Below are 27837 nucleotides of genomic sequence, written 5' to 3'. Positions count from 1 at the left end.
ACATCTTCTGAATTTGTCTTTAACCCTGCTACAATTTGGTTGTTATGAGGAAGACAGAAAGTGAGTGAGCGTGAGTGTGTGTGTGTGTGTGTGTGGGACCGGTTTGAGGGGTGGGGGTGGGGGTGGGGGGCAGAGTTTTATTGGCTGCAGGTTGATTCAATTTGGAGGCGGATGTTGAGTTTCAGCCAACCTACACACACACACACACACACACACACACACACACACACACGCACTCACGTAGACAGACACCATCTACATTTTCGTGACTATCAAAATTACTTTATAAACACACATTAATTGTCATGGTAACCTTGCAGAAAACAGATGGATCAAACCGAGTGATCACAAAACATAGAGACATCCAAACACCCACATTGGATTTATAACATTAAGTGCTTTCCAATCACACCAGAGAGAGGAAGAGAGAGAGAGATTATAGGTGATGTGAAGGGGACATGTAGTGCTCCCTCACCCACCCATCTGTTCCTCCAAGCCTTTTTGTTTCACTCTCCTGGTGTTACATGTCATTTATTCTGATCCCTAGCTATTAAAAAGGATACCTGGATGGTTCCTGTTGTCATCGATGGCAGGGAGTGAGTGGGTGGTGCTGATGCTTTTAATGCGCATCGGAAGGGAAAGGGGGTGTTTATTGGAAGCACTGGACCCACTGTCTCAGCCCCTCACTATCTCTAAAAACGCTCCAACTCCAGCATCCACAGGGAGGAGGAGGAGGAAGAAGAGGGGGAGGAGAATAAATGCAACAGTTTTTGCAACCACATGTTGCTGTGCTTGATTGAACTGCTGCTGCAGCAGCTCCTACCTTTCCTTTCTTTGCATTGTACATCTAACTAACAATGTGGCCGCTTCATCTGTAGCTTCTGCCACCTGTGACAGCACTCCTATTCCCTCTACGCCACAGAGAGAGAACAAAAAAGGAGAGCTGAGAGAGGTCGGAGAGGAGGAGGATATCTTTCCTGATAAGTGGACTTCTGACAGAGAGATCCTCGCTGCATAGCCAGCTGACACAAATGAAAGGTAAGATAATGATACTGTGATCATTTCAGAAGCATTTTAATGCCGCAGTGTGTCTCTCTGATGATGCATATATTAAACATCCCTGTCATTTGTTTGAAATGAAGAAAAGGTCGACCAGTCAGATGATTAAAACTGCCGGTGATGCATCTTGATTTACACTATAACCAGATATCCAGACAATGTGTTCCAACAGGTGGTTACCACAGCATCTGCTCTCTGTTTTGACACTAATGAGTTCAGAGGAGTGTAGCAATGTTGATAGAAAATGTTGAGAGTTGATGGTTTGGTGGTCTTTTAGTAAACCCAGGAGGGAAGCAGGGTGATTCATTTGACTGAGCCAACCAGGAGAGAAGCATCCTGGGACTGCCACTTTTAACACTAATTACTATAAGCTGAAAGACCGTAAAGAAAAGAATGCCTTGAAAAAAACAGACACCTGCCATGCAGGTAGTGGAAATTTATTTTTAAAAAGCATAATGTTAACTTATTTAGTATATAGATCTTTAATTTCACATTAATTTGTAATATTGTATTGATGTTCAGTGTCTGTATCTATGTTGCAAGAATTGGGATTGGGAGTTTGCAGTCCAGCTGTGCTCGAATTTTCTTTATTTTATTCACCTGTAGGAGGAGATTGGTTCTACAGAGGGAGTAAGAGAACGCTTCTCAATCTGTGGTTGAATGGACACATGATGGCACTGTTGAGACAGACAGCTACACAGTCTGTGATTACATCTGTTTGACCTTTTCCTCTCCATATATAACCATGTGGTGCCTAAAACCCCGGTTTGACTATTAGAAAGACTGATCGAATGTGTTATTGATTCTGAAGGACTTCTTTTGTAGCCAGGGAGCGTGAAGGTTGTCTCTGTGGATACTAGTTGAACCTTCTAAGTGAATATGATTTTGTGGTTTGTGGGAAGGAAAGAGATGGATTGGTGTTTTAAATGCAATCAGTCACAGTATCACAAATAAAGGCACACTTTAGAGATGTTAATGGTCAGTCTGCAAGCAAACAAGCAAGCAAGCAAGCAGAGCTGTCTCTATGGAAATTGCTTTCGTCATAACACTTCCTATCAAGCTTGTGCTGGGGCTCTGGTCGTGCAGCAGACACAGACCCTTGACAACACATAAGCAAGATTGCTGGTGGAGGAGACGACATTAACAATGAAGCACAGCCCCGAAGCAACAGATAATTTTACTGTATATCTTACATAATTAGCAGCGCTGATTCTTCCCTGAGCATTTATGTAGATGTATCTCAAGTTTTCACCTCACACGGCACTGAATACTATTTTTTTGTAATGATGATGCCACCTTAAATTAGTTTTATTGCTGTGACCTTTATCTCAAATGCTCAAAGTACCTGTGTCACCCATCCTAAGGCTCCTTGGTTTTATATCATATTGTTGAACTTTATTGAGGTTGGAATATCTATAAAACCTGCTGCACTGAACTGACATCTAGATAGCTGTTTCCGGAGTCTGTAATGAGACCCTGCTGTGTGTTTTCTGGGTAACAAAAGTGGTAAAAAGGAGGGAAAAGAAAGGCATTCTGCGATTGAGCCCCAATATGTTCAACATTAAATAAATACATATGCAATTATAGAATGAATCACATGACTAAATTGTGTAACATATATAGCCTAAATGAAACAATGTTAGATTTTTTAAATTTCAAAATGCCCTTTTTCAAGTCTGTTTTTATTACATAATGGCATTTTCCCCAATAACACTTTTATTTAATACCACTTCATAATGTCATCTTTTCATGACAGTGGTGTTGATGCCCCGTGCCTCTTAAGCAAGCAAGCTCAACAACTGCTACCAAATTTAACCAGTTAGCTCCTGTTAGCTAGAGCAAAAACAATGCCAAAATAATTCTGAATCAACTATCTAGCTGGTTCTGTAAAAAAACAGACACAAAAACTAATATCACCTTTTAATTATTAAGCATAACAAGGCTGCACACCTATCTAGCTGGCTAACTAACTAGGCGGGGTTGTGACCTTGGATTATTAACTCAATAACATCAAAGTGAAGAACCAGTGTTAACAGCAGCCGCTAACGTTAGCTAGTTAATTCAGAGTTACCTCGGCTGTGTTTTCTAAAAGATGTTCCTCAGAGAAAGACACACAACCCTGTGAAGAGCAAAAATCTTTGTGATTGCGCAAGCCAACAGAAGCAACCTAACAGTGCTAACACTGGCTCTTCACTTCCATGCAGAGTAATAATCCAAGCTCACAAACTGGCCTAGCTAGTTAGCTAGCTAGGTAGGTAGCATGAGCATAAATAAATAAAAGAAGATGTACTGTGTTTATTTACAGCAGCAGGTTGATTCAGAATAACTGCCTAACTTTGACATTCATTTCAATTCAATTTTATTTATATAGTGCATTGCTGTTGCTCTTGCTAACTGGTTACATTTGGTAGCAGTTGTTGAGCTTGCAAGCTTAAAGAGTGAATAAGGGTATCTGTGAAATGATAATTACATCCAATAAAACTGTTATTATTTCAATAAGAATAATGAAAAAACATTTCAGAATAATGAGTTGAGTTATAATAATTTCTTCAGTCATTTCACAATTTCTTGTTTCAGTTATATATTTCACACAATTTATTCATGTGTTTATTTATTTCATAATGCCCCTTTTATTTACTGTTGAATACTATGCCGGTGTCACCTTTTGTTTCTGACATAAAGTATCATTATCTAATGAGTTGTTTTTTCAAAAACTTTTTTTGACATGTGGCAACAAACCAGAATCCTAAAACCAGCACCATGCCTGGACTCATTAACAAGGAGAATCGGAGCGCTCTGCCCCTCAGTGTCTCTGACATCACTTCCTGTGTCAGGGGTTATACTCTGGCCATGACAGCCTCTATGACCTACGAAAATATTGAGGATCATGCAATTGAGGGTGAGTGTGTACACTACAGGAGACTAATTTGTTTTCTTCAGTTATATGAACGCTAGCCACTTTCAACTAATTTATCTTATGGTCTGAAACACACTCTTGTAAAATTCACTATTATCGACTGAATATGTATAATTGCTTGTTTGCTGCCTCTGGTTCATGCCCTTATTTCTGTTTTTCTTTTCTCTCCTACTGCCTTTTAGGGATGTTCATTTATCCACTGGAGGAAAATTCCATTGTTGTGGGGTTCGAGTCTATGATAGCCAGTCAGATTATAACACTGCAAATCAAAGACAAGGCAAAAATTGACGACTGTTATCTTGATTGCTGCAACACATCTAATGGAGGCCTCCAGAGTGGCAGCGGTAAGATTAACACATAACACATTTTCATCAGATGGACAGTATTTTTGGGTTAGGTTTAGGTAGATACAAGTGAAGTAATACAATATAATGGTATCAGAGGATTGTGATATAATAATAACATTACAGCATGGTACTTCACTTAAACAAAGGAGTAGAAGTACCTTCTGCAGAATCAACTATGAGGACAATCCTTTTGAAAGTTCTGTACTTAGTACTGTAGCTCCCAATTAGAGGTGCAGGAGTGACATCTATTTTAGACAAGATTAAAGAAAATCAAGGATGAAATCAAAGAAGAAATTCATCAAGATAAAAAAAGTGCTTAAATGAGTCTACAATGAATGAGCAGATATTTAAGGCATCAAAGATAACTATTGGCAGTTTCCGGACAGATTTACACTAGCTTGGACGCCTTGAGAGTCATATAGATTGTGGTAAATTTTAAAAATGTGGTTGTTTACTAATCTAGTCTGGTGTTACAGGACACGTAGTGATGGATGAGGATTTGGAGAGGACAGTGTTAGTGGTTAACCTTGGGATCATCCCTCCCATGGAGACGGTCCATATTCTGGTTAGTACCTCCTCTGAGCTCTCCACCCTGCCCAGCGGCGGCATCAGGGTCTCATCCCCACCGGTGTGTACACCCCGGGTACAGAGGACCATCAACGAGGAGCAGGGACTATCTCCAAACTTCTCCAGAACGTAAGAAAAAACAATATAAAAGCCACTATCTTGTTGATATTACAGCATGTTACATGTTGTGTTCAAATTTATGTATTCTAAAGTTGAATTTGGCACAGTAAACTGGATTTTTAGGCCCCAAATTTGTATTGATATGGATGGAAACTGACTATACTGACATTTTACATGTTCATTTAAGATGGCTCCATTTTAATATAGTTATGCTTTTCTACTTTTAGGCGGGACAGGCATTCTTGTGCCTCAAGTCCTCATGATCAAACTCCCAGCTCCCCTCAGCTGTGGTTGGCTTCACTGCTGGAGGAGGAGGCCATCAACTCCATGGACTATGAGTTTAACTTCCAGCTGGAGATCCGGGCTCCCTATCTCCTCGCAGGTTAGAGAATTAACCACTACTAGTGACATATTTGATAGATATATTCTCTTAGGGCAAATCCACTTGTCAACAGTAATCAAGCATTGCACTTCAGTGCTCCTCGAAAGCTTCTGCAATAACAAGTTGTATTTGTGATGCATCCTGCAATAAAATGCAGAAAAGGAAAAAAAGCACTGTTCTTTTTTGTGTGTTTAAAGTTACGCGTATGTGTGTGTGTTTTACAATCACACATTGCTAAATGTTCTTTTTTAGTTGGCTATTGGGAACATTAGTGAGCAACACTAAACTTGTTAAAGGAATTATTCGACATTTTGGAAATACGCTAATTTGCTTTCTTGCCGTGAGTTAGATGAGAAGATTGATTACACTCCCATGTTTGTCCATTTGATATGAAGCAGGGAGAAAACAGGGAGAAACAGCTAGCCTGCCTCTGTCCAAAGGAACCAGCACATATGAAGATCACTAATTATCACTTTATATCTAATTTGTTTAATCTGTACAAAAATCTGTACAAAAAACAAATTGTAAAAAACCACTGAGTTGTGGTTTTATGGGGGTTATGTGTTGGACTATGTCTTGGCCGGGAGCAGTCAATAGTCCGGCACATAACCCCACGTGTTGATTAGAAGACTTTGGAGGTAATGGTAATATTCATCCTATGAGAGTGGTATTGATGTTCCCATAAATCTTTTGGCAAGAGAGCGTATTTAATAAGTGTATTTTCCAAAATGTCGAACTATTCCATTAAACTTGGCAACTTGATTGATTTGAGCATCATGAAAATTCTCACATTATAATTCATAATTGCTGGTTTGTTAATTCTTCATGGGGCTTAAACTGTACACAAGTTGTTTTGCTTTTTAAATATTTTGGAAAGTTGTGCTCTTGTGAGTACAAATGTGAGTAATTTCAGTGGGACCTGCTGGTGTGTTATTACTGTTATTACTGGAGGTGGAGCCACAGTTTTTTTGCTCTGCTGTTGTTGTTGCTCTGTGTAGGTGTAGAGAGCCCGTCTCATGCTATCCGAGCTGATGCAGACCCTCTGGCCCGCTCTGCCACCAGCGTTGTCATCACTCTGGCAGACAAGTACACTTATGACTGTCCTGTCAAAATCCTCATCTACCCCAGCGGTAGGTCTACAGCTTCAAAACTCACTCATAGCACGGCCCTGCAATTAGTCTTTCCTCCCCTCTCAAGTACAATATTTTGACATTGTTTACTTCAGCTCTGTCCACCTTCTTTTACAGCATATTTTGTGTTAGCTTATAATCAGATCCATTGCGAGGTGTTTCACCACCTCACTTTGTGTGTGTGTGAGTGCCTCATCAGGAAAAAAATTGTCCTCCCGTTGTTAATGTATGACATGCCAGCGCAGTCAGACTCCATTGTGTGGGTGTGCAGCGTCAGGTTTTTTTTTTCCTGTGCTCTCGTCTCTCTCTCATTGCCATCTTGACCTACTGTATGTGTTGGCCAGTTGTCTCCCAGAGGCAGGAATGAGCCCCGGCCTTGCTGATCCAATAGGCCTCTTATGAAGGCTTTGTTCACAAACAGACCTGCTGCCAGTGCTGGGCAATTTAATTCAGCTCAGACTGGTGCTGCAGTTTCAATCACAACATGGATGCTCAGTTCAAGCAGAGAGATGGAGGAAACTGAGCTGCTTTACAGGCATGCATATGTGTTATAACAAATGTAACAGAAAAAAGCAGTCTATTTTCATTATCAGCTTGGTTGATTAATAGCCCGAAACATGGCTGTGTCACAAAAATTCGTACAGGGTTTCTGCAGGGTTCACCAAGTTAAATTTTAGACTTTTAAAGACATTTTTAATACTACATAGGATGCCATTTAATACCTGTTTCGTAGTCAAACCGGCCAAAGTGTGAAAGATATCAATGAAAACCCGAAGGGATGATAAGGCCTAGAGTTTTTCACCAAGTGCATGACTTTATGGCATTTATGTCAAATTTTTGTCAGTACTTCCTAGCAGTATATAACAATAATTCCCAACAATATCCTAATTAATCTTTACACTTGACCTGGACCTGGATGAGCAGCAAAGTAACTAACTAATTAATTTAAAGTCCACATATGAATTTTACATAAAGTCAGAGGTCTGGGGATTTTCCAGCCAGTTTTAGCTAAAATCACACACAAAAAGACTAATGTTAATGCCTGCAAATAAAATGTAAGCCTTTTAATCTGAGGCCTTTTTGAGAAAACTGAAATCAATGCTTTGTAAAGACCTGCAGATACCCTGCACTGAAGACAAATAACAATCCAAAATCAAGGATACACTCAACTCTCTGAGCTTATTTTGTTTTCTTGAGACCCAGCTGTGATACAGCATCTTTATATGCAATCATCATTCTCTCTTCATTCTCACATTAATATGGGAATAATTCTGCACTACTGATTACCACGCTCCCCCACCCTGTGCTGCTACCTGGTGTCAATTTCAGGCATTGTCCATCTGCTTTATAATCTGTCTGTAATATCATGTCTATGTCCTGACCAACTGTAGAGCCTCATCTGCCACATGTTCTCATTGAGAATGGAGACATGACGCAGGAAGAGTATGATGAGTATCTTCATGGCCGGAGTGATTTCATCAAGGCCACCAAGAAGGACTCCAGCAATGAGAGGAAAGTGAGTGTGTCATCAACATCTGCACCATGTACCTTAACTGATGGCAACACTATCATACCAATATCGTTTTGAGGAGAATGGTAAAGACAACACAGTAGTGCAATATCATGAAAAATGCCCTGAAACAAATATTATTTTTGTGAAGCTGCAATGATGTCACATTGTTTTGTTATATCTAACAATATAATGCAGTCCAATACCATGATATCATGCAATATAGTTTCAAAATTATTATAGGGTTGGATCAGCTCCTGTCTGACACAGTCTCAATAGTTGGATTGGATTGACACTGTCCACCCTCTGTAAGTTTCATTAAATGTGGAGAGTTATGGAGAGTGAATTTTCTACTCTGGGCCACCGCCTTCAAGGCAGAGAGCAGTAATTAGCCTATAGTGAATTTGAGGAAAAAAAAGGGTTTAACGTTTTCAGGCTGGCAGATACAAATGCCTTCACTATCATTATTTTACCCAAACAAATCATTGCCATACAACTTACATAATACTAAAAATAATACTGTCTTTGGATTAAAATGCAGAATTCAATGGGAAATGCTGCACACAAATAAAATGTGTTCTTTCAGCTTTTTTGTCCATTTTGACTAGTTTGTTTAAGTAAATGTTGATAATTTACAGTCCATAGTTCATAGGAATTAAATGTATCATCAACATAAATATATGTCATGTTTTTCAAGGTGTCTGTCTGTCCATCTACTATAATATATACTCCATATACTGGAGTATATAACATACACGACAATATTTCTATTGAAATAATGTAACAAACATATTTACCATTTAATACATTATATGTGATTTAACCACACAAAAACCACATGAAATCTACTAGTTACTGCTGCTCAGTTAAGCTAGTTAGCTTTAGCAGAAGTTTAACTATCTGTTTTTTTCTCCATCATGATTTGACTTAGTTACCTAAATTAGTTATGTGGAATAAGAAATTATCAAGATGTGTTTCAGCAAGATGGATGAAATAACAGCTAGGGAAAAATCAGTGAGCAAATCTAGTTTTAGCTTTAGCAAAGGCTAGCTGTGGCTACCAGCTAGCTAGCTTTCACTTGAGAGCTAACAAGTAATGTTAAAGGCAAATTTTACATGCCGTTTCCTTAGACATTATGCATTTCTATGGTACAATAATTTTTTATATGGTGAAACAGATTCAGTTTTGACTAGTTACAGTACTGTGTTTTGTCTTTGTAGTAGGATACAAGTTAATGTTTATACCAATTTAGCACTATTATTTTTCAACCTGCCTAGTTGATAGAATAGCTGATAGATGTATGTGTCCATTAACATCTCTGCTATGATGAGGTTGTTAAGTGATCAGCAGACCTAAACATGAGGAGAGAGAGCACTTAGCCATAAAAATGGGTTTCTACAGAAACACTTCAAAGGCTTGCTACGTTCTGCCTAGAATTTCCTGCACGTCTACAGTAATTGCTGGGCTCTGTCTATCGACCTGATCATCTTTTTTTGTCTTCTTTAAGTGCTCAATTAAATCCTGATGTTCATAGAAAGCCCTATTTTCTCATTGTGCCAATTCCCCCATAATTTATGCTTTTTGATTTTGATTCCTCTGTATTACAGGTAGATATCATTCACAGGCGACTCCATAAGGACATCCTCCACAACCCTGTAGTCATGTTGAACTTTTGCCCTGACCTCAAGTCTATCAGCTCAGACCTGAGGAAGGTTCACGGCGAGTTTATCTTCCTCATTGACCGCAGCGGCAGCATGAGCGGGGTTAACATCAACCGTGTGAAGGTATTCTAATCTCAGTGTGGTGTGGGATGTTCCATTTCTTGTATAGATGCAGATGCAAACATACATTAAGGCACACACCGATTTACTGTACATATAAATTGTGATATACTGCACATCATCACCAGTTTAAAGTTGGGTTTTTCTTAAATGATATTTGCAGATTACACTGAATTGTTGAAACGTGTTATAGTCAACACCAAAAACATTAATATAACATCAATATATAGCTACAAGTCTTTAAAGAGATTAAATTGAAAGCTGATGCATCAAAACATATGCTATGTTATTAGAGGCTATATAATTGCTCTCTAGGCTCACAGCCATGCTAATTCTGCAGTCTTAGTCGGTTAGCCAGCTGTGTGAAGGGCACATACACAAGGATATTGATCAGTCAAATCATTCACTATTCACCAAATGTCTTCCAATTGCTAGGTTTTAGACAACAAGTCTTATAGGCCTTATCAGACTTGACGTGATGTTTCTTCAATACCTACAGAGCCGACTCAGGATCATTTGTAATCGATCAAGGCTTACATGTTTTTAATATGTTTGTACATTGGTTGGCTGCTTGTGCACTGACCCTACCCTGTGACTCAGGCTTTTTTTGGATGTGTCCGATTCTACAGAGTGTGGGCTTAAGGCCAGGACAGTGATGTAATGACTATTTACCACTGATCTTTCAGGGAAACCTTTAAAAATATCTCTAAAATTTAATTACATATTGAATTTTTTCTTTGTCAATATAGTTGAGCAGGCAATTTATTATTGATTTTCTGGCTGATGTGGTATTTGTGCTCTTCACCTGAATGATGGTTGAGATAAATGGTATTCCTCTTGAAACAGCTCCTCTACTGTAAAAGAGGCAGTGATGGATGAAATGACACTGCGTGATGCCACTCACTCCTCTCCTTGAGAAAATCTGCTGTGCAGCAATGACAGCTGTGTAGAGTACCATGCTTCCATTCAAAAACACATCAACAGATGTAGTCGTCTTGCAGTGGAAATGATCAAATAGTTCAACAGATCATTAAGCACCTAATCAGCACAAGGCTTTTGCCTTTTATTTCCAAAGTCTTTGTTCTGTTTTATTTTCTGGACATGAACTTAATCTGCTCTCTGCCTCTCTCTCAGGATGCCATGGTGGTGATTCTCAAGAGCCTTGTGCCAGGCTGCCTTTTTAACATCATAGGCTTCGGCTCTACATTCAAATCACTATTCACAACCAGCCAGAACTATGAGGAGGTAAAGCAATTTTGCAATACATTGCTGCATGATGAATTACCTAATTTTATACAGATGTCATGTACATTTTCTGTGCTATGAGAGCATAGCATTTGTGTTAACTGAGCCAAAGCAATCATAAGATACTGCAACTCAGGAAACCACAGTTTATCTTTTCTCCTTCTCATCTTCACAACTCAGGAAGCCCTGGCCCTGGCTTGTGAATATATTAGGAAGATCAGAGCTGACATGGGGGGTACCAACATCTTGGCACCGCTCAATTGGATCCTGAGGCAGCCGATGTTCAGCGGACACCCCCGCCTACTCTTCTTGCTCACTGACGGGGCCGTCAGCAACACTGGCAAAGTTATCGAGCTGGTCCGCAGCCATGCACGCTACATCAGGCAAGTATTACTGTCAACGCACTTAGGCAGATAAGTGAGCTCTATTCTGAATGTTAGAATAAGGGAAAAAGATCAATAATGAGTGACATTGTTAGGGATATTGTCATTATTGTCCAATGGGCACCTCTGTCAAAACTGTTTTGGCCTCTAAACACATTACAAAATGACCCATTTAATGCTAAATGTGATTTGTACCTGCAGACATTACAATACATACTACTCACACTGACATGAATATGTGTTTGAGGTAGCTGCTTGGTTTTTAAGAGTTAAAGGATATGCATAAGCATATTAACAGCCACTGAACAGCACTGGCAGAGAGAGCTACTGTATGTATCTTTTGTTTATGCCCATTATACAAATACCAAAAGAACCACTCACGGATAGCATAAAATCACATGCAGGGATTGTCAGGAGTTTAAATGGAACACCTGATTATGGAGCTATAATCCTCTCAAAATGAAATCCGGGAATGTGCATTGAATGTCGTGTCAGTGTCAAACATGATATACAGTATATCACTACAAAGAATCTGTCAGAGGGGCGGCATTTGTGCAGTGTTGATTTTAGTTAAAAAAAAGAACAACATTGTTTTAAAGCTATGTCTAGTAGCTAAGGAAATAAAAATGCTCCCTGAAGGCTGTGAACACTGTCAACTGAGAGTGAGCGCCGAAGGCACAATAGATCTACAGTATACTGGGAAATCATTTCATTTTGCAGCCTTCATCTAAGTCTCACGCTGTGAATCCCTTTCCTGAGTCACTCTGGAAATAATTGACTTTTGTCTTCCCCCTTTTAATGGATGACTGCCCCCAGATGATTGCATTAGGTACACGGAGCTTGGCCAATTCATTGACACTTCCTGGGCCATTATCACACTATGCTTACAAAATAGGGCAGCCAGTCAGAGACAAGACCAAACAACAATGAATCTCTGTTCTGAAAATCCATGTTAGGTTTTTAACAATGTAGAGGATGACATTTCCGTTTAATCTGCACTCTTTGATCTCATTAAAAATGCAAAGGGACATATCTGATGCAATGAAATTAGCCAGCTCATCCCTCTGTGAAAAACAGAATAAAAATGGTAAAATAAAGCATCAGCCAACCTCCCCGGAGAACTCTGAGAAGCAGCAGGCATGTCTCAACCCTCCACCATGAAAGATAATTTCCTGTTCGGCTCTTTTTTACCGTAAATCTATGTTTGACAAATTAGATTGTTTATAGTTTATATGTCTGCGAAATGCGTGCACATCCTGAGAAGACACCTGTTATCATGCATAAATCTCTCGATCTGTCCATGGAGCTGCAGTGTTTTAATGTGTTTGTGCAGATGTTTTACGTTTGGCATAGGACAGAGTGCTTGCAGGAGGCTGGTGCAGGGGCTGGCAACAGTTTCCAAAGGAACAGCAGAGTTCCTGGCCGATGGAGAGAGGCTGCAGCCCAAGGTACTCATTTCCAGCTTTGTGTATCACGCCTAACGACAGCCGGCTATTCTGAGGGCCACTGGAGAGCCATTATGCAGTGGTTTCGAAAGCCCTGAGTGTCTGCCACTGATACCAATTAGGAAATCATATCTCAGAGACTCCATTCGCTTTATGTACTGGTCAGGGAGAAGCTGTATTTTATATGTGAAAGTCTATTTTAGTCAGCTTATTTTTGCTCCACAGATGATAAAGTCCCTGAAGAAAACTATGTCTCCAGTACTTAGTGACATTTCCATCGAATGGCTTTTTCCTGAGACCAAAGAAGTGCTGCTGTCCCCTGTGGGCAACACCTTCCTGTTTCCAGGGGACAGTCTGATTGGCTACAGTGTGGTTTGTGACACCACCCGCTACCATGCCAACCCCAAATCTGTAAGTGCAAGACATCTGCTGAAAGGAAACAAATGACTGCATGCAGGATGACTTTATGTGTTATGAATATTTCAGAATGACTTGATCGTTACTTCTGAAAGGTGTTCCTAGGGAGATAAAAAGGGCTAACTATGAAGAACCACTTGTATGTCACATACAATGTGTCACCTACTCAAAATCTCAACAGGATAAGAGGAGGCGATACAGCATGATGCACTCCACTGAGTCAGCCAGCTCCGTGTTTTACCACTCTCAAGAAGAGGACCCAGTGAAGGCAGGTGTCGACAGTCAAGGGTCCTACAGGGAAGCACTTTCTGGCCCTCTGTATGACACCTACCAGGACTCCATGATAGACAGCAGCCCTGTCACCATGGAGCAAGACACTGTGGGTAAGAACCTACGGTACACGCATCCTAAAGGAGGGAATTTCCAATTTCTTAGATTACAGTCTTAAATTAATTTGTGTGTTCTAATTACTAGTTCCACTTGTCTTTTTTTAACACTGATGACGGCTGGACAACTGAACTGCCTATCAAGCCAAAGGGCCATCCAATGTAGGTTAGCTCAAGTAGATACTATGTAGATATACAGTAAGGCCTGATTAAGCTGCCAAGTATCTGCTCTTTGTTTGGATGAAGGTAGGATTTAAAACCAGTTTAAAAGTACACCACGTCAGAGAAAGGCATGGAAAAGTCTTCTGTAATTACTGGCTATTTGTAAGACCAGTGGAAGTCGATGAACATTGATGGTGGCTGGACTACTTATGGCATTCAGATGAAACTACCTATCAATGGGGCTATCAAATGTAATTTGTTGGAAACAAATACAATGTCGATATTAGAGCTAGACCAATAAATTGTCCAGAAAGATATATATGCCGATATTAGCTTATTGCAGATTGGTATTGGTGTATACGTTGGCTGTTAAGTAACACATAAATTAGTGTATGGATGGATTGACATGCAAATTTTGTACAGACAATCCTGGTTCCCAATTGATGTATCCCAATGACTTTGGTGATTCCCTGACTGTTCCTCTAGCGCCACCTTGAGGTTCGCATTTGGGATTCTGAGTAAAATGTCCAGACAATTATTGGATGGATTGTCACAAAATTTGGTACAGACATTCATGTCCCCCTCAGAATGAATTGTAATAACTTTGGTAATCCCTAAACTTTCATCTAGTGTCATCATCAGGTCAAAATTTTGATATATATTATACTTCGGTTTATGACCAAATACCTGCTAAACTAATGAAATTTCCATCAGCCTCAGCTGTATTTTGTGTTTAGTGCTAATTAGCAAAAATGAACATGCTAACAAGGTAAATATTACCTGCTAAACATCAGCATGTTAGCATTGTCAGTGTGAACATGTTAGCATTTAGCTCATCACTGTGCCTGAGTACAGTCTCACAAAGCTGCTAGCGTGGCTGTAGACTCCTAGTTTTGTTTATCTGCAATAGTGGTTGTTATTGCACATGCAAACTAGCTAGTTATTCTATTTATTCCGAACAAAATTATACTTTTGGAAATGTAAAATAAATCTTTGTATGCACTTTGTGCATGGCAGTGGATATTCCCCATTCAGAAAAGAACTGACCCCAATACAGAAAAACTGTGGTGAACTGGGCATCTTTGGAATCATTATTTTGTTACCAATCTTGAGTTAGAAATTGGTAATTCAAAGTTGTCGAAACTAACAATTATTTGTACGACCGTGTCATGGATTTGTTATTTTGAACTTTTTGGGTTGACTATTTCTGTTTTGGAATAAAAGGGTTGGATTCTAAGTCATCTCCAAGAAGGCGTGCATACAGTACCAACCAGATAATAGACTACAACCCGGCAAAGAAGGTCTACACTCCCAGTGATCCCAGCTCTGTGGTGGCAAAGAATCCACTGAGGAGAGCCAAAGTCCAGGAGCTGATAGGCCAGATGAGCCCTGAGCATGAGGCCCAGTGGAGGAACGACTACCAGGTGTGGTCCCACACTGTGAAGAGTAACATTCAGATGATTGCTTTTAAGATGATCTCCACTGGTTTAGTTTGTAAAATGGGTCAGCAGTTATTTCTGACTCAGTTTGTAATTTAGTTGTAGCGCGCAGATCTCAAACCAGTGCTTCCAGACTGAGCTTTCTTTACTGATAATACACATGTTGTATGTTTGAGTACATATGCACATTAAATAAACCACTGTTATGGTTATAAAGGCAGGATAATCTTATTTTGTGTTATGATACAGTAGTCCTATTGTCATTATATGGGGAAATTATATTTGTATTCAGACTGTGTTGACAGATTAAACAGCCATCTGACCCTTGTGGAGTATAATCAAGAACAGACTAATGTGCTCTCCTCAGTAATGAGGGGCAAAATTTATGAATGGTAATTAGGTTTGAATGTTGCTCAGGGAGCATCCTAGTATAACTAAACAGAATTCACTGGGCTGTGAAGAAATTATAACTTCTCTTGTGAATTCAGCTGAACCATTGCACTCATGCCATGAATAATCTATATCTAATAATTATAAGTAAATATAGTTTTATTTACATTTTATAACTTTTTATTTATTTGTTTGTGTAATGCTACATAAATTAAAGTAATATAAATTAACCTGTGCAAGAGGGCTGAGAAGATGAAGGCTTTTACAGGATAAACAATACCTCTGTTACATTCATTTGAATAATTTTATCATACTGCAGAAATCATCTCATTCATCTTTTATAGCTGAAATAATTAGTCGAATAATCAATTAGTCGATCAACTGAAAATGTATTCTATTATTTGATAAATTAATTATATATTAAATTTAAGCATAAATGCCAAACATTCCCTTGTTCTAGCTTCTCAATTGTGAGCATTTGCTGCTTTCCTTTGTCTTCTGTGACAATAAAATGAATATGTTTGGGTTTTGGTCTCTTGTCAGACAAAATGAGAATCATGTCAAATTGGGCTTCAGGAAACTGAGATTTTTCACTATTTTCTGACATTTTACAAGCCAAACAAATAAGGGATTAAACAAGAAGATGATCACCTAATTTATCAATACTGAATATAATTGTTAGTTGCAGCCCTATTTGCAATATAGATGATTTGCATGAGTTTCATCAAATCTTGAGTGTCCAACTTTTTGCACCTAAGAATTATGCTCTTTTAGTGTATTTTGATTTTACCTGAACTGGCTGTTTATTTGACTGTTTATTTTATTGCTTTTGTGTATTTTATTTCTTTATATCTCATCATTCACTGTGGTATTTTATTTCTCTTGTTGTGAAGCACTTTGTACTTGTGTTTTGATAAGTGCTCTATAAATAAAGTTTTATTTTATTATTATTATTATTTTTAATGCTTTTTATGTGATATTCCTTTTGAATACATAGTCAAGAGTCTGTATGTCACTCATCACTTGAAAGCACCATGAAATATGACCTTGAGTGAACACACTGAAATGACCAGAATAACAATTAGTAGATGAGGTTCCATATCTTATTAAAACATGATTGCACCAGGGTGTTTTAAATATAAAAACACACACTTTCTTTTGCTTTCAGCCACAGCTGGCGAGCCTATGTGCCACATCTTCCAGAGGGCGTTCTGCCAGCTGTCACAGGCCGCTCCCTCAGCAGGAGCCACTTCTGCAGCAGGTAGCCAACTCAGAGCTTCATTACCATCCCCAGCCTCAGGACAACCCTCAGCTCAGCGGCATCAGCGTGCCGCCTACAGCTCGCAACTCCGCTGGGGAAGATGGATCCAGATCGTCCACTGACAGCCCATCTATTGGCAGTGTCGGAGATACAGGTGAGACCACAAGCACAACCATTCTGTTTTACTGACAAATGCAAAGAATTTATTGAATATATCTGCATGTCCATGAATGTTGTTGGATTTAATCTGTATATTTTTGTTTTTGGTGAGGGAAAGAAAAGAATCAACCCATCTACAAGCAATTAAACATTTTAAAGTTGGCATAAGTTTTAAAGTAGTGATGGTCTTTGCTTGAAATTACACAGACATTATGATTGTTCCTTTAAAGGAATAGTTTGACATTTTAGGAAATACGATTATTCGCTTTCTTACCGAGAGGTAGACGAGAAAATCGATATCACTCTCACTTACATCTGTTCAAAATGAAGCTACAGCCTGGCTCTCTCCAATGGTAACAAGATTAACCTACCAGCGCCTCAATAGCTCACTAATTAACACGTTATATCTTGTTTGTTTAATCTGTACAAAAAGTGTAAAAATTACAAGTTATGCGGTTTTATGTTATGCACAGGACTTTTTCTTGGCTAAGACCAGTGACCTCCTGGAGTCTGAACAGATTAAACAAACAAGATATAACGTATTAATTAGTGAGCTTTTGAAGGGCTGGTAGATTTTTTAACCTTTGGACAAAGCCAGGCTCACTGTTTGCTCCTGTTTCCAGTCTTTATGCTAAGCTAAGCGAACTGTCTCTTGGCTCCAGCTTTATATTGTTCGGACAGATATGAGAGTGGAATCGATCTTGTCATCACTGAAAGCTTGCAAGGCGACCAGTGGAGACTCCAGGAAGTCACTGATATGCTGGTCCAACACATCTAACTCAACAATTACTCAACACTAACTGTAGAGTAATTGAAGCAATAAAAGGACTTGTCCTTGAATTCAAGACCACAGTGGATTTATTCAGTCTGATGTGACAAGTGTCTTAAGTATTGATTTAAATGACATCCATCCTAAATTCATCAGGAGATGAATAAGGAAAAAAAGAGGAAGCAATTTAGAAAATAGTTATTGGAGGTCCATTTAAGCAGGCTGAACACATAGAGCTTTGGAAACATAGGTGATGAATTAATTTAACACAAATCCAATCGCAAATGAGCTGTAGCAAGTAACAAGCTTCAGTTGGATTTGAATACATGTTGAGCAACAAATGAAAATGCACATTCAGGAATTAAACCTTGCTCCTGTCATATTTCAGATGGTTATGGACACCAATTATGTCAAGCAGAAACCCCACAGGAGACCCAAACGTCAGATCTGGGTGCAGCCAACCAGCACAAAGGTGACTGCAAGGCTGTGGTGTCTGGACTGCTGTGTGGGAAACCAGCAAAGTGGGAGGTCGTCTTCGATATCGAGCCCTTCCTGAGCGGCCGGGAACGTGAGGAGAAGGTTCATGAGGAGCTGTGGAATGAGACCTTCCACCACCTGGCTGGACGCTCCATCATACATGACTTTGAGCACATGGCGGATAAGGAGTGCGAGATTGAGCACGGTGAGCTCTACAGAGATTTGTGTTTATAGGAAGATTTGGTGAAGTTGAGTAAATTTTAAGGATTTTAAGATTATAAAGACAGAACAGGAGTAGGCCTACTTCTGACTATTTTGATATCTAGCTGTTGTCTCTTATCAGTTTATTTCACATAGGTGTTGACAATTTAGAGGTACAGCTTTAGAGGAATAGTTTTTTTGGAAATACACTTATTTGCTTTCTTGCAGATCGATACCACTCTCATATTTGTCTGCTTGAAGTTATAGCCAGGAGACAATTAGCTTAGCTAAGCATAAAGACTGGAAACGGGGGAAACCTGCCTGGCTCTGTCCAAAGGTTAACAAAATCTGCTCGATTAAACAAAGGGATAGGGTAGGTTGATTCATCTACCTTTGGACAGAGCCAGGCTAGCTGTTTCCTCCCAAGCTAAGATAACCGTCTCCTGGCTGTAGCTTCATATTTAACGGACAGATATGAGAGTGGAATCGATCTTCTCATCTAAATCTCAGCAAGAAAGTGAATAAGCGCATTTCCAAAAATGTCAAACTATTCCTTTAAGCTGCATTACATGTATGATTCATGTATGAATTATGTATGTTTGGAATAATGTTATTCAATATTATGTAATCCTACGATATGTTACATAATCATTTTATGCTTATTATAATTCACAGGCTCTGGGAGGAAGTACCAGCTATACGCTATTCACACCAGCAAGGCCTGCAATATATTGAGCAAATACACAGCGTTTGTTCCAATCGACCTGGACACTAATGAGTATTTGCAGACATGTATTGAGTACATAAACCCCAGTAAGTAAGTCATATGGATTTAACGTGTAGAAGTCCTTATACCAATCAACATGTTTGAACAGAACATTATCCTCAAACATAACTTGGAACTAATTAATTCTTTTGTTTGTAGTTTAGTAGTTATAAGCCAGAGAGTGTAGTCTATGAAGTTACCTTGAATGTGCTACAGTATGCTATCGTGTCATTAAAGGCAGAATAAGTAGGATTTTCCTAAAAAACAATATATAGACGTATACAAAAATAATCCCTCTCAATCATCACTTATGACCCACTAGAAGTGTGTGGCAGTGTCTGTATCTGCAGAGACGCTGCCCTCTGCCTGTATTTTCTTAGTTTCTTATTACTTTGCTGTGCTCGGGACGTTTCTGGGCGTCAACCTTTGGGCAGTGGCGTGTAGCCCCCAGCCAATGACAGCGTGCAGGCTGTGAGGTCGGTACTATATAAAAAACTTAGCGAGCAACTTTGAATCTTGTGTTTACAAACAGCAATCAACAAATCCTACTTATTCTGCCTTTAAAATTATGTTCTCATTAATTGAATAATTTGACATTTTGGGAAATATGGTAATTAACTTTCTTGCCAGAAGTTAGATGAGAAGATTGATACCACTCTCGTTTCTGTTCGTTAAAGCTGAAGCTACAACTAGTTACAGTAGCTTAGCTTAGCATAAAGTCTTGGAACAGGGGGAAACAGCTAGCCTGGCTCTGTACAAAAGGTAAAAAAAAAATCCACCCTACCTGCACTCTAAACCTCACTAATTTCCATTTTTAGATTTGTCGATCGTCAGAAAATTAATCGGCAACAAGTTTAATAATCGATTAATGATTACAGCTGTTTAAACAAGCAAAAATGGCAAATATTCTCTGGTTCAGGTTTCTTGAATGTGATGATTTGCTGCTTTTCTGTAATTAATATAATTTTAAATGAAATACTTTTGAGGTTCTGAGAGTTTTAATTAATCGATTTACTGAGAATATAATCAACACATTAATCGACAATGAAAATAATCATTATTTGCAGCCCTAAACATGTTATATTTAATTTGTTTAAACCCCCTGTAAAAATACAGTTTTACAGGGGGTTATGTGCTGAACTACTACTTTGAGGTTGTCAGGCAACCAGAAGAGACTCCAGAAATTCACTGCTCCCAGCCAAGAATGCAAATAAGCACATTTCCCAGACAGCTTTAAAACTGCTTATATCTGCTTACTTAAAAATAACGATTTACTTTTGTTTTCAGGTGAAGGTCTGAAGAGGAGCTCACATTCCAGTTCTCGTTCAGGGAGCAGGAAGAACAGAGGGTACTCTATTGGACTGGGTCGCTCTCAATCTGGCGGCATGTCTGAGGAAGCTGAAGATGTCCTGCTGCCCAACAGTAGGCTGCATTTTATATATTTAGCTCATATTTCAATCCCAACTAGATAAACAGCAGAAGTAGCTTTAATTTCTAGACCACTAACCAACAAGAAATACAGATAAGAGCTACAGAGAAAGGTAGAAGGCATCTTTTATTGAGAATGAAAATAGTGAGTACACAAAGGAATATCATTCTTTGGGGAGAAGGTGATATGAGATTTTTCAAGATTTATGTTTATATATTTATATTTATTCAAATGTGTCTATTTTAAATGGAAAGGTTGCAGTCTTTCATCGCTGGTACTGGGAGCAATGAGATATTGAGCACTCAGAAAGCTGCGTGCTGCTTTACATTAAAAATACTTCAACTTTAGCAAAAGGGCACAACATTTTAAATTGGTTTTCAGTGGTGGCATAGCAACAGCAGGAGCTAAGACTAGCACACTGCTTGAGCATCTGCTCGGCACTGCCAGTTAAAAAAGAGGTGCACAGTGGGCACAGATGCAGATGAGTTGCTTTTTTAAAACAACAATGTCTAGTTAGGTTTTATGGAAGAAAGAGGGAATGATTTTGTAAAGAATTTAAACAAAAATAAGGACAGCTGACAGTTGATTTTCAATCTTTTTGATCATTGTCTTAGGTGGAGAGGATGGTGTCTCTCCATGCAGCACCCCCACCTCCTCCAGCTGGGAGAGATGTAGCTTCACGGAGGGTAAGTGAGTGAAACACATCAACCGGTCAGTGAATTTGCTGCATCTCATCAATTGTCCTCCACAAAGACCTTAGACATAAACTGTCAGGCAGCCTCCTGTCACTTTCTGAGCAACATTGTTGGATTGTTCCAAATGTGAAACATGAGATTATTGACATTTTAGTCCCTCTTCTTGTAAGTGATGACAGAAGTCGACACAATTTTGTGGCTTGTATTGACAAACGCTGTCTGGACCTTTTAAAAAAACCAATGAGCACATACTGAAGGCACAAACACACACACACACACACACACACACAAGAAGACGTGTCACCTGCAGAGGAAAGACAGCTGCTGGAATACATGTTCTCTGCTGTCACTGTTAAATCTCAGTGGGTGTGTGTTACGTGTTTATTATGTGAGACTCATGTTGAGAACTAAAAGTGAAAATGCCACTGCTTCTTTCTCTCTCTCCTTCCCTTGTCTAACTCTGCCTCTCTGTCTCCAAGTCTCCCAAAGGAGTCCGTCTGTGACCTCTGACCAATCACAGAAATCGGTGGAGAGCCTTTTTTCTGCCAGGTGGGTGTTTGGAGCCTGGCTGGCTACATAAAAGTGCTGTAGCTATGGTACCACTGCATGAGCAAACACAGGGACTTGAGCCTTACAAGGCAGATGGTCTTTTTAACATCTTCATCTTTATCCAATTTTGTCAGCTGATTTTGACTTTTAGAGTATGCTGTCTTGAGGTTAATGTATCAGGACAATACTGGGACTTTTCCATGACCTTGAATGACAATTTCTTCTCCTTTTTAAAAATAACAATAAGAGTCTACAGCCATGCTAGCGGCTCTGTGAGGCTGTACTTAGAAGGCGAAGGCAGGATGAAAAGCTGGCCATCAAAGAAGGGGCCAGATGCCATAAGTGCTTAAGTATGAGATTAATGGTGCACATTTGCAGACAGTCTCTCTTGGAGAGAGCTGGAGAGAGTTCAAACCCTGCTTATTTTCTCACCTCCACACACCTGGCCAATTGCTGCGTGAAGTGAGTCTGAATGTTGGATTGTCGGTTTTGGAAAGTTACAGAGATTGACGCAGCCATCGCCATCTGACAATCACTTCTGATGGAGTATACTGGCCCCTTTAGGCACAGCGGTGCTTTGAGCTAAATGCTAACAGTAGCATGTTAGCATGCAGGTATAATGTTTACCATGTTCACCATCTTAGTTTAGTGTGTTAGCATGCTAACATTCGCTAATTAGCACTAAACACAAAATAACTTACAGCTGAGGCTCATGGGAATGTTGTTACGTTTGCAGATATTTGGTCATAAACCAAAGTATTGTAGTAAGTATTATATGAACATCTACAGATGTACCAAGAATAATCAAGAGAAACAATTGCTTTCCCTATCCTCGTAGAAGCAGTAGATTAAATCCAATAGTGGATGCTTCTCCCTGTCCTCTTTAAGGTTGGCCCTCAGCAGGACTCGTCTCCTGACTCGGGCTGCCAAAGGATTCATGTGTCGATCTCACAGCAAGTCCGGGGATTCAATTGGAGAGAGTGACAACGAGAACAAAGACTACATTCCTCTGGTGGGTAGCAAATCTATACATGTGAATACTCTGTCAACCTGCAGGTTTTTTGATGGACACTCATTTGAACTGACTGTAGATTTGTCTAAACAGATGAATGTTAGAGTTCATGGGAACAATAAGCAGTAGTTCTAAGCTGTTTTGAATAGTCCAGAGAGCTACGTCGTGAAGTATGTAAACAATATATACCACAAGATTCACTATATATTTCACTATTGATTTTATCCATAACTGACCATGGAAGGATTGTATAATCTTAAACTGAAAACCATGCAACAATTTTTATTGTTTTTTTTTCTTTCAAAATTGATGTAAAAGAAAACTATAAATCCTGTTTTTCTGAGCATTGTCTTAATTTTTCTGCCTAGCATAAGACATTGCCAGTGATAGAACAATCCTCTATAATTCAAACCTTTGCTTGGGGGCCTAAAGCAGTGTCCAGGCTTACTGTAATATTATGAGACCATACTCTGACCCTCCCCTCCCTGAAACCACCAAGACCTTGAGGGAGGCTCTAATTATGCTGTGCATACCACCTTGTTCATGTATTATTTATCACTTTTCAAATTCAATGAAAAAATACATCTGTCAAAAATGATCAGAATAGCTGCCCCCAAAATGATTTTCCCTTTCTTTACCAACGGCCATAGAGGTATCCTATAGCAAGGCACTTCATGCCCAGCTGCTGATTAGAGCAGTAAACGATGAACCATAGAAGACTGTTGTTACAGTATGCAGTGCAGAAGAACAGGATGCACTTAAATCAGTTGATCAGGTTCTTCCTCACTTCTCATTTTATTGTTTGTCATGCATAAAAAAACACACATTTCAGGGGCTTATATGCACCCCCTCCTCCTCTACAAGTACCACTACACTGCTGATTAAAGGTTGTAAACCTTATTTCCTTCTGCACAGTTGTTGTTGCAGTTGGCTAGTGGTGCATTTCCCCTGGACACAGCTCTGTGTGATGCCATTAACGTGCCCATGGACAAGCTAAAGTGGACGTCCCCCTTCAACAGCCACCGCACTAGTCTGGGTCACCTGTCTCACTCCAGCGGCCGCCGTACTGAAAGTGCCGACGACGGACGCAGATCACCGTGTGAGCCAGAAACATATCAGCAACCTGCAGAGCACACTGTAAGAGTACAGAGCCCTTCTCATCTGTCCAGGAGTGCCTGGATGGATGTTGGTCCTTCCTCATTAGCCAGTCCATCCACCGCTGCTGAGCCCCAGATCTCCCCACACTCCCAGGTGGACAGTGGACGGGGCTCTGGGTCAGGGGGCATGGAAACAGTATTGCCCAGCGGTGTGCTAAAGAGGATCCTGGATCCAGAGAGCATGGTGTGGGCCACGGCTGTGGCCCTCGCCTGGCTGGAGCACAGCTCTGCCAGTTATTTCATAGAGTGGGAAATGGTAGCCGCCAAGGCCAGCATGTGGTTGAGTGCGCAGGACATCCCAGAAGGCCGAGACTTAGCCTCCGTCAAGGCTGCTGCCAACCAGCTCTTCATCATCCTCAGACACTGGGATGAAAACCTGCAACTGAACATGCTCTGTTACCACCCTAACAGTGTCTAAGGCCTGCTAATCCAAGACTGAAAATACAAACCACTGAAAGTACTCCAGTACTATTCCAAATGATACTATGCTAACTGAGGCTGTACTATTCTCTGTTCAGCAGTATGTCCTCTGGAGTCTGATTTTGCTGTTGCAGTTGTGAACAACGTGTATTTTCTTCTGTTTGTGTGCTGTTCCTCCAAACATATCACAGGCTCTTCAGAGGCACTATGTGCAAGCTATTACCTCGCTGGTGCCATATACTGTAGCTGAATCCCTGTTAGCAGGGGATCTAATCAGAGTTATGCCACAGATTTGAGTTTCATGGAGAAGAATGTCAGTGTGAAATTAGTAGCATGCTGGATCACTGACTGTCAACATCTAAGAAAAGCTCTTACTGTCATCATATTGATGTTATGGGGATAATGCTGCAAAACAATTGTCAGAGAAAATGGTTTAACTGATTGACACACACTGTTTATACATCTTTACAGCATTTTCTGAATTGACTGTATTGTGGAAAAAATGTTATATGACAACATCTGGGTACTTGCTAGCAGTACTGCCTGCCTGTCTTTTTTAATGCCTGTTACCATTGCAGTGTTGTTAATATTTGCCATTTTTGCAGATTGATTATAGCAGAGACAGAAAAATATGCAAAACGCTAAAGAAAATATAAAATATACTGTATGTTAAGATTTGGTTAAAAAAAGTGGCTTTGGTGGGAATCTATGAATGTGTATCCCACTAGCATGTTATTTACTGTTTATTATTTAACGATGCATACAGTTTATATTTTTTCACTTATCTGAGTATACATATATATATACTGTATATACACAGTATATGTCTTAGAGTAGAGGCTTTGATCATGCATTAGTTTTTTGATTTGGAGAGAGTAACAGACCCGGAGTCGGTTGCACCATCTGTTTGCAAGTTCAAAATTAACCTAGTTATAAGCTAAGTGTTCACTATGTAAGTGGATATTTATGCCTCAGTAATTTAAAAGGGGTTGCACCAGACAAACTTGTTCTTACGTAGAGATTAGTTGTTACTAAATATTTACACTCCGTAACTGCCAGGTGCAACTGACCAACTGACAACGCTAACATCAGCTTGCTAATATATTACCAGTTCAGACTGAAACAGAGGTAATGGGATACAGTCCAAACTTGATTATGCTAATAATATGAGACTAAATGGCTTAGGTTAGTGTAATCAGATGCCCCAAAAAATAATCTTTAAAAAAAAAAAAAATGCAATATCCGGTGCGGCCACTATGCCAAAAATGCTTAATAGCTCAGCTCTATTGGACGGCTCTCAAGACATTTCCTAGTAACCGATTTACACATTACTGAAGTCTTTATCAGCTAAGACATTCCTCAAGTTTTAATGCTGCAAATATTAGCTTGAAACTAGCTAGTAGTTCATTAGAACTTATGAAGGACAATACACACAAACTTAGTAATGGATTTACTCACAGCTGATGCAACCCAGTCCTGAGGAATATGGGCCACGATCAACTGTCCTGCTCTGGGAATCAGAGAGGAAGGGCCCTGCCAGTTCTGTCATGCTCACAGCTCATTTACCGCAAGTGCCTAACCAAGGTTTAAAGTTGGCAGAAAATGTAGATCTGTTCACTCCAGTTTAATCACTGTGGGTAATGATTGGTTCTTTTTCATCAAATATACAGTAGCTACCCTTCTTTCTTTCTTAAATGTTCTTGAATCTGTGTGTGGCCTATGTAGGCATCTTTCAGTGTTGATTTTCCTCTTTCTTATTCCATTACAGTGTTGTTTTACTCAGGTATTTATTCATTTTTTTCACTCAGGCTGAGTTACATAAATCCTTCTGCATGAACACAGGTGTTTATGTTATGAAGTTTAATGACTGAATTGCCACATTGCAGCCCTTAGCGCAGAATTTTGCTCTCTGAAATGAGAAATACAGTAGATGTCATATATTAATATTTTTTGTGCTGTAATTGCAGTAAGTGCAGCTGTAATTGTTTTAAGTTGTATTTTTTCTGTACTGGGTCAGTTGTATAGTGCAGTATCTTTCAACTTGCTGTGTGTGCCTTTATAAATGATTGTTGACTGTTTGAGGCTGTTGAAAGCTTCTGTAGTGTCTTTATAACTGTCGATGCTATGATCTGCTCTGCAGGTGCATGTAATAAAATAACTCTACAATCAAAGGCACAAGTTCTATAGCTATTATTGTTCCACTACTAACAAAAAGGGGTACCTCAAGGATCGATGCTTGGACCCCTTTATATACACCCATTTCTGGGTGTGATTATCCGCCTACATGTTTTTTGCTAGCTACGCGATGATACCCAGCTCTGCCTTTCTTTCCTGCCAGATGACCCCACTGTCTAAAAGTTGATCTAAAAGCCTGCCTCACCGTTATCTCAAAATGGATGACGGAGCACCACCTTCAACTCAATCCCTCTAAAGGCCTGGTCACACCAGCATTTAAAATAGCAAAATTTCGCAGCGAAATCAATTAATTTCAATGGAATTGCTGCAATTAGTGGACTTGCTTACAGGGTCAAAGTAGATCAGCACAAATGTATGCGTCAAATTCACATTTGGTGAACTTTGACACTCAAATGTGTCGTCAAGCCGACTTAACAGTGCTGACCTGTGAGGCAACAGAGAGCCGAAGAGTTGAAAATGGAGGAAGCTATTGTAGCTTATTAGCTACGTGGCACCATCCTCTGTTGAAAACTGCTCTACAAAAGAGGAATGATTTGCAGACAGTTGTGGGACAGGAGTCTAAAGTGTGTGAATTTATCCCGTAAATGACCAAGCTAATGAGTTAGCTTTTTGCCCACCTTCAACAACTCTACTGAATGAAAATATATACAACCTTTAGAACAAAATGCCAGGGGGGAGAAAACATCACAGTGCAGAGAAAATAGAAAGGATAGATGTTATGACTGACTAGTGGTTAGCAGTGACAGTAGTCTACTAACTAGTCCTGAAAGTAGTCCCTACTTCACCAAGCATATAGAATATAAGCTGATACTTTTCCACTTTTGGCGATGCCATTCTGTTCAGCACAACATCAGTATCCAGCTCAGCTCCTCCTCACTCTCCAACAAAGTCTGCAAGAAATCTGGGCATTGTGATTCATGAACCAATTAACTTTCACCGAGCATGTTATGTGCATCTGTCACTTGGTCGTGTTGCTTTACACTATATAACAATCCAAAGGATCAGGTCATATCTGACTGAGTATGCCACTCAACTCGTTGTACAGGCACTGGTCGTCTCACGCCTT

General features: G+C 39.6%; 1 protein-coding gene across 1 annotated transcript; it reads left to right on the top strand.

The window, feature by feature from the left end:
• The first annotated feature begins 657 nt into the window (after positions 1-657).
• On the top strand, positions 658-26746 carry vwa5b1 (von Willebrand factor A domain containing 5B1). Its single transcript, XM_044212053.1, has 22 exons — positions 658-1038; positions 3802-3958; positions 4159-4320; positions 4800-5019; positions 5238-5392; positions 6391-6522; positions 7914-8038; positions 9640-9816; positions 10948-11058; positions 11239-11441; positions 12775-12889; positions 13112-13297; positions 13485-13686; positions 15076-15275; positions 16849-17095; positions 18258-18551; positions 19223-19360; positions 20601-20735; positions 21357-21428; positions 21917-21986; positions 22875-22998; positions 23914-26746. The coding sequence occupies exons 2-22, from the start codon at positions 3820-3822 to the stop codon at positions 24571-24573; spliced, it is 3867 nt and encodes a 1288-aa protein (XP_044067988.1). The 5' UTR covers positions 658-1038; positions 3802-3819; the 3' UTR covers positions 24574-26746.
• Positions 26747-27837: the final 1091 nt, after the last annotated feature.

This window comes from Siniperca chuatsi, linkage group LG10, assembly GCF_020085105.1.
Source record: "Siniperca chuatsi isolate FFG_IHB_CAS linkage group LG10, ASM2008510v1, whole genome shotgun sequence".
NCBI classification, from domain to species: domain Eukaryota; kingdom Metazoa; phylum Chordata; class Actinopteri; order Centrarchiformes; family Sinipercidae; genus Siniperca; species Siniperca chuatsi.
Note: the sequence above shows the minus strand (reverse complement) of the source record. Positions and strands in the feature narration are given on the sequence as shown.

Bases quoted from the DNA above. Each gene is read 5' to 3' on its own strand.
- vwa5b1 (XM_044212053.1), top strand. From the start codon at position 3,820: ATGCCTGGACTCATTAACAAGGAGAATCGGAGCGCTCTGCCCCTCAGT. The intron at 6,523-7,913 runs GTAGGTCTACAG...GACCAACTGTAG, and splicing joins AATCCTCATCTACCCCAGCG to AGCCTCATCTGCCACATGTT. The intron at 9,817-10,947 runs GTATTCTAATCT...CCTCTCTCTCAG, and splicing joins TTAACATCAACCGTGTGAAG to GATGCCATGGTGGTGATTCT.